This window comes from Macaca thibetana, chromosome 11 (genome assembly GCF_024542745.1).
Source record: "Macaca thibetana thibetana isolate TM-01 chromosome 11, ASM2454274v1, whole genome shotgun sequence".
Taxonomy (NCBI): domain Eukaryota; kingdom Metazoa; phylum Chordata; class Mammalia; order Primates; family Cercopithecidae; genus Macaca; species Macaca thibetana.
Window position 1 is genome coordinate 2,936,475 of NC_065588.1, and position 10,667 is coordinate 2,947,141.

Below are 10,667 nucleotides of genomic sequence, written 5' to 3' on the forward strand. Positions count from 1 at the left end.
CATTAAGCAGTAACTCCCGGCTGGGCGCAGTGGCTCAAGCCTGTAATCCCAGCACTTTGGGAGGCCGAGACGGGCGGATCACGAGGTCAGGAGATCGAGACCATCCTGGCTAACACAGTGAAACCCCGTCTCTACTAAAAATACAAAAAATTAGCTGGGCGTGGTGGCGGGCACCTGTAGTCCCAGCTACTCGGGAGGCTGAGGCAGGAGAATCGCTTGAACCCAAGAAGTAGAGGTTGCAGTGAGCTGAAATCACACCATTGCACTCCAGCCTGGGTGACAGAGTAAGACTCTGTCAAAAACAAAAAACAAAAAACAGTGACTCCCCATGCCCTTCCTCCAAGCCCCTGATATCTTCTATTCAACTTTCTGTCTCTGTACATTTGCCTATTCTAGGTACCTCCCGTAGGTGAAATCATACAATATGTGTGTGGCTTGTGTCTGGCTTCTTTCACTCAGCATGACGTTTTCAAATTTCATCCACACTGTAGCATCTATCAATACTCAATTTCTTTTTCTGGCTACATAATATTCTATCTACTTATTATTTTTATTCTATGAACAATGATTGACAGCTTCATTTCTGGAGGGCTGCCAGTGGGCTACACACTTTGCAGGTCCTTCACCTGTACTGTATTTATTCTTGTATTTATTCCATTTATTTATAAACTAATGGCCCCCATTGTGCAGATGAAGAACCTGAAAGCCAGAGGGAATAGCGACTTTTCCAAAGGTCACATTGCTGCTTAGTGGTTAAAGCAGCACTAGAACCCTGTGGTGTCTTGATTCCCAGGTGCCTGCAGGGTTTGAGAGAAATGGAGACAAAGGAGGCCGTGGGCAGGAGGCCAAGAGAAGCTCAGTAGGTGCTGACCATCAGTGTGGGGATGTGATGGGGGTGGGAGGAGGTGAGGTAGAGCCCCCACCATTTCAGCTTCTTCCCCTCCAGCCGCTTTCCCATCACCCTCCCCAACCATCTCCACCCCAGCCAGGGCCAACACCATTCTGACTGTTGCTTTGCCTGCCTCTACTTTACCCCTGGTCTTCGACTCCCTAATAGAAAAAGCTGAGGCCCAAGGCCTCTGGGCCGACTGCTTTTTTGGCATAAGTCCTCCACACCCTTCCCCCCACAGGTAACCCCAACAGGGTGTGGAGAGACTGCTCTTTTACCTTGAAGCTCTACTTTGTTCTACTCTTGTTCCTCTGCTGAGACCTGGTTAGCCTTCCTGGGGCCTGACTCTCCCATTCTCCAGCAGCAGCCCTGACCTGACCTCTCCTCCTCCCAACCCTGCATGGGGCCCTGCAACCGAGCACAGCTGTGTCTGGTCTTTGTCCAGACATCAAATGGTCCAGGGAGGCGGTGGCATTGTGGTTATTTTTGCCTGAGAGGCTTTCTGTACCCTGACCAATCCCAGCCTCATTCCTAATGGGTTATGAGAGTGGAGATAGCTTCTTATCCACGTTTCTTACAGCGCCTCTTCCCCCACCCCAACACACACGCGCGCACGCACACACACACACACACACACACACACACACACTCCTTCCCACTTCTCCTCTCCTTAGGAACTGGAGTCCCTCCCTGTTCTCCCTGCTCTACCCAGCCTCCTGGCCTCAGTCCTCCCACCTGCGATGAGAGTCCTCCAAGGAAGAAATATAACAATTTAGAACTTCAGTTGAGTCTCCAATAGCCTGGGGTACAGAGGTGGCTTGAGGCTGGGAGGATGGTGGAGAGGCTGTTCTGCAGATGCCAGAGTCCTTTTGCTACCGCAGGGCCTCTTGCTGAAGGAGCGTTGATTGAGAACACTGGAGCCTGGGACTCTGGGTGCCGCAATCGTCCCCACCCACCCGGAAGCCCTTCTAGGAGTGCCCAGGTCTTCTCTTCCTCTTCCTTGCTGGAGTTTTGCTTGCTTGTGCCTTGGAGAGGTGGTGGAGGGGTGAGGCAGTTCTGTCCTTTAGCAGGGTTTGGAAATTCCTTATGAGGTCCTGGCTCAGGGGTGCGCTGGGCAGCAAGACCAGCTTTAGCACCTTCTCCTGGTAGTGAGGCAAAGGGTTCGGGCAGGGCCAGCTCCTGGCGAAATTGTTGGGAAACGGGTTGGGCATGAGCTGGAGGCCCTGGGGTTCGAACCTCCCACCAGCAGATATGTGCCGGTACCTGTGGGGAGAAGGGTGTGGAGAGAACAGAGAGATCAAAGAAGAGATCCAGGCACAGTGGAGAGATGGGGAAGGGGAAGGGTGATGCTGCTGTCCACAAGCTAGGTAGCCATCAGGCGGCAGGGAATCCCTTCCGTCTCTCCGCCTAATCGGGTATTGACCTGTGCCAAATGGCCTGCACCTTGTGTGTGTTTTGGCGTTAGTCTGGTGAAATAATGTTCGGCTAGTAAGCCTTCCATCCTTTTGACATACTATATATAATATTATGATCCAGATCCCAATCCAGATTCTAAATGTCCTTCAAGTCTCACCTTTTCCACTAATGCAGTGCCAGTGGGAAGACCACAGAACTCAGCTCCACTGGGTAACTGCCTCTTCTCAGCAAGCCTGCGGTATTGGGTCGAACAGTAGGAAATAGACTTTCGTTTCTTTTAACACAGCTGAATAGTGGCTGATTTTCTATGACTCAACACACTTTGCACCTGGTTCAGCAGACAGTCCCCTGTTTGCTGTTGTTGGTTTATGCAGAGGCTCTCAGTCTGGCTGCACATTAGAATCACCCTGGGAGCTTTTCAACACAACCTACCCAGGCTGCCCTCAAGGTCAGTTAGTTAGAATTTCCAGAGGGAGGCTCAAACCTCAGCATTTAAAAAAAGAGCTTCTAGGCCAGACCTGGTCACTCACGCCTGTAATCCCAGCACTTTGGGAGGCCAAGGCAGGTGGATTACAAGGTCAGGAGTTCAAGACCAACCTGACCAACATAGTGAAACCCCATCTCTATTAAAAATACAAAAATTAGCTGGGCGTGGTAGCAGGCACCTGTAATCCTAGCTACTTGGGAGGCTGAGGCAGGAGAATCGCTTGAACCTGGGAGGCGGAGGCTGCAGCAAGCCAAGATCGTGCCACTGCACTCCAGCCCGGGCGACAGTGTGAGACTCTGTCTCAAAAAATAAATAAATAAATAAAAGGCCGGGCGCGGTGGCTCAAGCCTGTAATCCCAGCACTTTGGGAGGCCGAGACGGGCGGATCACGAGGTCAGGAGATCGAGACCATCCTGGCTAACATGGTGAAACCCCGTCTCTACTAAAATATACAAAAAACTAGCCGGGCGAGGTGGCAGGCGCCTGTAGTCCCAGCTACTCGGGAGGCTGAGGCAGGAGAATGGCGTGAACCCGGGAGGCGGAGCTTGCAGTGAGCTGAGATCCGGCCACTGCACTCCAGCCTGGGCGGCAGAGCAAGACTCCGTCTCAAAAAAAAAAAAAAAAAAAAAAAAAGGCAGCCTTAGGCCAGATGCAGTGGCTCACACATGCAATCCTAGTACTTTGGGAGGCTGAGGTGGGCAGATGACCTGAGGTCAGGAGTTCAAGACCAGCCTGGCCAACATGATGAAACCCCATCTCTACTAAAAATACAAAAATTAGCCAGGCATGGTGGCAGGCACCTGTAGTCCCAGCTACTTGGGAGGCTGAGGCAGGAGAATCACTTGAACCCGGGAGGTGTAGGTTGCAGTGAGCCAAGATCACACCACTGCTCTCCAGCCTGGGCAAGAGCAAGACTCTGTCTCAAATAAATAAATAAATAAATAAATAAATAAATAAATAAATAAAAAGAGCCCCAGGTCATGAAAATGGGCTGCCAGGATTCAGAACTGCTAGGTTTACATGTAATGTTGTATTTCCCCAACAAGATCATGCTTACATCTCATTCTATGTCTGAAGTCCTCTGGGTCCCTACAGTTTCAATGCTTCAGTGTGCTCACTGACTGATCCAGAGTCTTTTTTTTGTTTTGTTTTGTTTTTGTTTGTTTGTTTGTTTTTGAAACAGAGTCTTGCTCTGTCACCCAGGCTGGAGTGCAGTGGCACGATCTCGGCTCACTGCAACCTCCACCTCCCAGGCTCAAGTGATTCTCCTGCCTCAGCCTCCTGAGTGGCTGGGACTACAAGTGCACCACCACTCCTGGCTATACTCTTGACCTTAAGTGAGTCACCCGCCTTAGCCTCCAAAGTGCTGATATTACAAGCATGAGCCACCATGCCTGGCCCAGAGTCAATTTTTTTTTTTTTTTTTTTTTTTGAGACAGAGTCTCGCTTAGCTGGGTGTGGTGGCACACGCCTGTAATCCCAGCTACTTGGGAGGCTGAGGCAGGAGAATCGCTTGAACACAGGAGGCAGTGAGTGGTGCCAAGATCGTACCATTGCACTCCAGCCTGGGTGACAAGAGCGAAACTCCATCTGAAAAAAAAAAGATTAAAGATTTAAAGGTGTATAGGGCACTTACCGTGAATGTAGCTTGCAAGACTGGAAGTTGCTGTGGGTGAGTGAGTGAGTGAATGTGAAGGCCTAGGACATTACTATATACTACTGTGGACTTCATAAACACTACATGATTAGGTGACACTAAATTTATGTATTTATTTATTTATTTTGAGATGGAGTCTGACTCTGTCCCCGATGCTGTAGAGCAGTGGCTGTGATCTCGGCTCACCGCAACCTCCACCTCCTGCGTTCAAATGATTCTCCTGCCTCAGCCTCCTGAGTAGCTGGGATTACAGGCACCCGTCACCGTGCCCGGCTAGTTTTTGTATTTTTAGTGGAGACGGGGTTTCGCCATGTTGGCCAAGCTGGCCTTGAACTCCTGACCTCAGGTGATCCACCCGCCTTGGCCTCCCAGAGTGTTGGGATTACAGGCGTGAGCCACCACGCCCGGCCACTAAATTTATTTTATTTTATTTTATTTTATTATTTATTTATTTAAAATTTTTTCCTAAGATGGAGTCTTGATCTGTCACCCAGGCTGGAATGCAGTGGCACAATCTCAGCTCACTACAACCTCCACCTCCCGGGTTCAAGTGATTCTCCTGCCTCAGCCTCCCGAGTAACTGGGATTACAGGCATGTGCCACCACACCTGGCTAATTTTTGTATTTGTATTAGAGACAGGGTTTCACCATGTTGGCCAGGCTGGTCTCAAACTCCTGACCTCAAGTGATCCGCCTGCCTCGACCTTCCAAAGTGCTGGGATTATGGGTGTGAGCCACCATTCCCGGTCCACTACATTTATTTTTAAAATGAGGGAATTGTCCTTAAGTGTTAAGACAACTTCAACATAATCAGGCAGGAGTTTTTTTTAGCTCCATTATAATCTTATGAGACCACTGTGGTATATGTGGTCTGTCATTGACCAAAAGGTTATTATGTGGCACATGACTTCCTGTTATGTGTCCTGCCTGCTCTGAGGCAGGACCTCATTCCTTGTCTGAGACTTGTCTGAGACTCATTCCTTCATTCCTGGCCTCCAACTCCAGGGCCTGGGCCTACAACAGTAAACATGTGAGACAAGGATCCTTTTCTCATGGAGATACCATACTAATAATGATACAATCTACTGAACCCCTTCTCTACGCTAGGCCCTGAGCCATTTGACCCTCTAACCACCTGCTGTGGGAACTTTTTTTTTTTTTGAGCTAGGGTCTCACCATGTTACCCAGCCTGGAGTGTGGTGGCACAGTGATGGCTCACTGTAGCCTCGACCTCCTGGGCTCAGACAGTCCTCCCACTTCAGCCTCCCATGTAGCTGGGATTATAGGTGTGTGCCACCACACCTGGCTAATTTTTTGATATTTTTGTGGAGACAGGGTCTCATATCGTGCCCCAGGCTGGTCTTGAACTGGCCTCAGGCAATCCTCCCACTTTGGCCTCCCAAAGTGTTGGGATTACAGGCGTGAACCACCACACTTGGCTATGCAAGGTACTTGACCTGTCCATCTCAGATAGCCCACCTGTAAAATGGGGTTAATGAGGTCGGGCATGGTGGCTTACACCTATAATCCCAGCACTTTGGGAGGCCGAGTTGGGCCTGAGGTCGGGAGTTCAAGACTAGCCTGGCCAACATGGAGAAACCCCATCTCTACTAAAAAATATAAAACTTGGCCGGGCGCAGTGGCTCACGCCTGTAATCCCAGCACTTTGGGAGGCCGAGACGGGCGGATCACAAGGTCAGGAGATCGAGACCATCCTGGCTAACATGGTGAAACCCCATCTCTACTAAAAGTACAAAAAACTAGCCGGGCGAGGTGGTGGGCGCCTGTAGTCCCAGCTACTCGGGAGGCTGAGGCAGGAGAATGGTGTAAACCCAGGAGGCGGAGCTTGTAGTGAGCCGAGTTCGCACCACTGCACTCCAGCCTGGGTGACAGAGCAAAGACTCTGTCTCAAAAAAAAAAAAAAAAATACAAAACTTAGCCAGGCGTGGTGACAGGAGCCTATAATCCCAGCTACTCGGGAGGCTGAGGCAAGGAGAATGGTTTGAACCCAGGAAGTAGAGGTTGCGATGAGCTGAGATCACATCACTGCACTCTGGCCTGGGCGAAAGAGGAAGACTCTGCCTCAAAAAAAAAAAAAAAAAAAAGGGGGGGGTTAATGGTAGTTTCTACCCAGAAGGTCCTGGGGGATTAGATAATACAGAGAAGCGTTTAGAACACCACCTGGCACTGTCACACCACTGCGAATCTCTCTGGAGTGCTCTTTCTCCCCTTCGCCAGGGTCAGCACCTATCAGCAATCGGCAGTCCTCAGGGAAGGGTAGCAGGAGGCAGGGAGAAGCATGGGTCCCCACAAAGGGGACTGGTTTCTCAAAGTCACCAACCTTTGGCGTTGTTTTTTTGTTTGTTTTTTGTTTTTTTTGAAACAAAGTCTCGCTCTTGTCTCCCAGGCTGCATTACAGTGGTGCGTCAGCTCACTGCAACCTCCACCTCCCGGGTTCAAGCGATTCCCCTGCCTCACCCTCCCGAGTAGCTGGGATTACAGGCACCCACCACCACGCCCAGCTAATTTTTGTATTTTTAGTAGAGATGAGGTTTCACCATGTTGGCCAGGCTGGTCTCGAACTCCTGACCCCAGGCAATCTGCCTGCCTTAGCCTCCCAGAGTGCTGGGATTACAGGCGTGAGCCACCGTGCCTAGTCTGTTTTGTTTTGTTTGTTTTTTCAGATTAAAAATCTTCACAGCCTCCTGCTCCAACTCCCCAGTGCTTTGGTCATGCCCTTGGGATTGGAATTTGAGACATTCCGTTTTCACTGCCTTCCCCCTATCTTGTTACTCTTGCAGGCTTAGTGCCTGGGCTGGACACAGTTAGGAAGCATCCGTGAGTTCCCAGGGTGGCCGGGAGCGGCAGCTGCGGGGTTCACAGCGGCTCCTCTCATGTTCCTGACTCTGCTCCGACTTCTCAGCCTTGCCTGGAGGGCCTCAGCCACTGCTTTTGGCTGTCTGCTGGCTTTCCACCCTTCCAGCCTGAACCCTGACTTCCCCATGAAGGCTTCCTGTGGCAGGGACACTCCAGCTCATGGCAACCCTTCTCTCCTGAATTTCTGTAATAACATCTAACTGTTATTTTATTTTATTTTTTTATTTTGAGATGGAGTTTCACTCTTGTTGCCCAGGCTTGAGTGCAACGGTGCCATCTCGGCTCACCGGAACCTCCGCCTCTCGGGTTCAAGTGATTCTCCTGCCTCAGCTTCCCGAGCAGCTGGGATTGTAGGCACCCATCACCACACCCGGCTAATTTTGTATTTTCAGTAGAGACGGGGTTTCTCCGTGTTGGTCAGGCTGGTCTGGAACTCCTGACCTCAGGTGATCCGGCTGCCTCGGCCTCCCAAAGTGCTGGGATTACAGGCGTGAGCCACCCGTGCCCTGCCATAACATCTAACTTTTGTTCAGTTCTTCCACCTATTTACTAGCTCAATTTATCCTCCCACAGTGAGGTCACTACCTGAGGATCCCCTCTTCATCAGTGAGGGAGCTGAGACTGGAGAAGCTGGGCACCTCGCCATGGTCATGGGGTTGGAACTGCACTCCAGGCCTTCAGGCTACAACTTTCACTCCAGTTCTTTACATTAATAACTGACTTCCTTTAACACCCTCTGTCTCACACTCTGAGCCCTTTGCATGTGTAGCCTTGTTTTGATAGCTATCTTTGCAAAGCTCCTTGAGGGCAGGCACTGAATCGCACTTCTCCGTATCCCCAGTGCCTAGCAGGTGTCTCCTGCATAGCTGTCCCCCCAGATTTTAGTGAAATTCTGTGCCTCCACTCGCTGTTGTTACCTTGTCTCCACCTTGTCCTTTCAGCTACACTCAGAAAAGAGTTTGGTTTTCAGATGACCAGAGGTGGGAAGGGCAGAGTCCCGGTTAGAAACAGGAACCCTAGAGAGGGAGGGGTCACCTGGGCAGGGCAGGGCAGGCTGGGTGGGCTCCCTGAGGAGGCGCCGTCTTACTTCTTGAAGCTCGCTGGCGGCTGAATGTTGCCCTGGGCATCGAGTGGAGGTGCTCTTGCCTCACTCCTCAACTTGAGCTTCTCCACCTCCTTCAACTCCTTCACTGTCCTGAAAATCACCTGCTTCTTCCTTTTCATGTCCACAAACGTGGGATAACAGTGGATGAAAGTCAGGAAGCTGTTTTGCCCCATCCAGGAGGGAGGGGGGATGGGGTGCTCCATGGGGGGGCGTCTGTGGGCATTGGAGTCTGTCAGCCAGCGCCAGACATTGCTATCGTAGGGCCTGTCAGGCCGAGTGGGGAAGGTGGCAGGCAGGCGGCACACATCGAGCCACGTGTGGAAGCCCCAGGTGTGCTGCGTGCCACCTTTCCACGGATGGATGAGCCGCTGACGCACCTTGGACTTCATATCTGTGCAGGGCGGCAGCTTCAGGGCCAGCTGGTGATAGGCTTGCCGGGTGAAGCCAGGGAACTCCCAGGACTCGCTGGGGAGGAAGAACTCACGCTGAGCCCACGTTTGGGAGGGCGGGAGGGACTCGCTGGCCTGGACCATCTAGGGAGAGACAAAAGGGAGCCTGGGGAAGGTTGTGCAGACAAGGGTGCAGAAAGGTGGACGAAGCACTCTGCTCTCCTTCCCAGGCCCAGCCTCCGCCAGCCCAGGATTCTCATCAGGACACAGAAGTCCTGGCAGGGCCACATCTCTATCCCTCTCCCGCCCGGCAGCAGTTATGGCTGCTCCATATCATTGTCACAGTCACTCATCTTTTGGTTTCTTGCCATTAACCATATTTTGGCTTTGACTTCCCACCCTCTGTGCTCAGCTTTCGCTCTTTACCTTCACCTCCCTCCTCCCTTCTGGTGTCCCCACATTCTCACCCAGGAACGTGCTCCTTAGAGGGCACATCAGGTCTCAGGAAATCACGAAGAGAAATGCACCCTACCATGCCAAGGGGGGCAGCCCACCTTCACTTGCTCCTGGTCTTGGTGACATACCAGGAAAGTCCTTCTCCAGAAAATAGGGCCAGGTGTCTTCCCATCCCAGACTCCTCTCAATACTCATTTCTCTGTCATTGACGCTTTCCTCCCACTCCTCATTAAAATACTAGTACAGAAAGCGTCTAGAATGGCCAGCTCTTCTTCCCCCTTCTGCACCCTGCCCCCCATGAAATAAACAGCAGCAAATACATATTGACGCTGTGCTAAATACTTACATGCATCTTATTTAACCCCTACAACTCTATGAGCAAGTATTGCTATCGTCCCCATCTCAAAGATGCGGAATGCAAGATACAGTAAGGGTTGGTAACTCACGCAGGGTGCTGGTGCCTGAGTGACAGCTGGGACTTAAGCCTTCTGTCTGTGCTCTTGCTTGGCATACCATGCTGGGTGAAATGAAATGGCCTTACTTAGCACAGTGCCTGACCGCAACAAAAATGTGTCTCTTTTAAAATGCTTCTCCCTCCTATCCATCCCCAGGGACTTTTATTTTTTTTAGAAGGAGTTTCGCTCTTGTTGCCCAGGCTGGAGTGCAAGGGTGCAGTCCCGGCTCACTGCAACCTCCGCCTCCTGGGTTCAAGTGATTCTCCTGCCTCAGCCTCCTGAGTAGCTGGGATTACAGGCATGCACCACCACGCCTGGCTAATTTTGTGTTCTTAGTAGAGACAGGATTTCATCATGTTGGCCAAGCTGGTCTCAAACTCCTAACCTCAGGCGATCCGTTCCCCTAGACCTCCCAAAGTGTTGGAATTACAGGCGTGAGCCACTGTGCCTGGCCCCAGGGACTTAGTTCTGAGTTCTGATTGCAAAAACCCTCCTGTTTCTTGAGCTTGGGCCCCTAAGTCGTTTCTACAAGATCCCCCCAGTGGGTGGGACTGGGAGACGTGGCACTAGTAAGGCATCTCCTCTGTGTTCTGAGCTCTGGGTTCCCAGTATCATAGGATGAAAAGGGGAAGACAGCAGAAAATGTATGGGCCAGGCGGTCAGCTGCCCAGAAGAAAGCCTGGCCCACTATAGGGGACAGCCTGTAGCCCAGTGGGGCACAAAAATGTAGGCAGCAGAGATGGGCCACTCCCTACCTGCAGGAAAGGTTCTTCCATATGAGGTGGGTGACTGGGCCCTCTGAGTGATCTTTGCCGGCTACTGGCCATTCTTCTGGGCCTCAGAGCCAGGAGGAGCGGCTTTGTGGGGAAACCCTTTCTGGCACCATTGTTTACTCCTGGGGTTGCTATGGTGATGCTGCCTGAGTGGTGATGCAGA

The 10,667-nt window shown here is 51.4% G+C and overlaps 1 protein-coding gene across 2 annotated transcripts; it reads right to left on the reverse strand.

Moving 5' to 3' along the window:
- Positions 1-1,667: 1,667 nt before the first annotated feature.
- TEX52 (testis expressed 52) lies at positions 1,668-10,640 on the reverse strand. Of its 2 annotated transcripts, none has more exons than XM_050747108.1 (3): positions 10,487-10,640; positions 8,414-8,964; positions 1,668-2,152 (listed from the first exon to the last, which is right to left on the reverse strand). In XM_050747108.1, exons 1-3 carry the CDS (start codon positions 10,556-10,558, stop codon positions 1,858-1,860), a joined length of 918 nt encoding a protein of 305 aa, XP_050603065.1. In that variant the 5' UTR covers positions 10,559-10,640; the 3' UTR covers positions 1,668-1,857. The 2 variants fall into 2 exon arrangements, 1 of the variants encoding a protein (XP_050603065.1); XR_007717489.1 differs by having other exon boundaries at positions 2,080-2,152; positions 8,244-8,964.
- Between the last annotated feature and the right edge of the window lie 27 nt (positions 10,641-10,667).

Coding starts and splice junctions, on each gene's coding strand:
- TEX52 (XM_050747108.1), bottom strand. CDS start 10,558: ATGGCCAGTAGCCGGCAAAGATCACTCAGAGGGCCCAGTCACCCACCT. Junction 8,965..10,486: donor TGGAAGAACCTTTCCTGCAG/GTAGGGAGTGGC, acceptor GTCTCTCCCTAG/ATGGTCCAGGCCAGCGAGTC. Junction 2,153..8,413: donor CCGCCAGCGAGCTTCAAGAA/GTAAGACGGCGC, acceptor TTCTCCCCACAG/GTACCGGCACATATCTGCTG.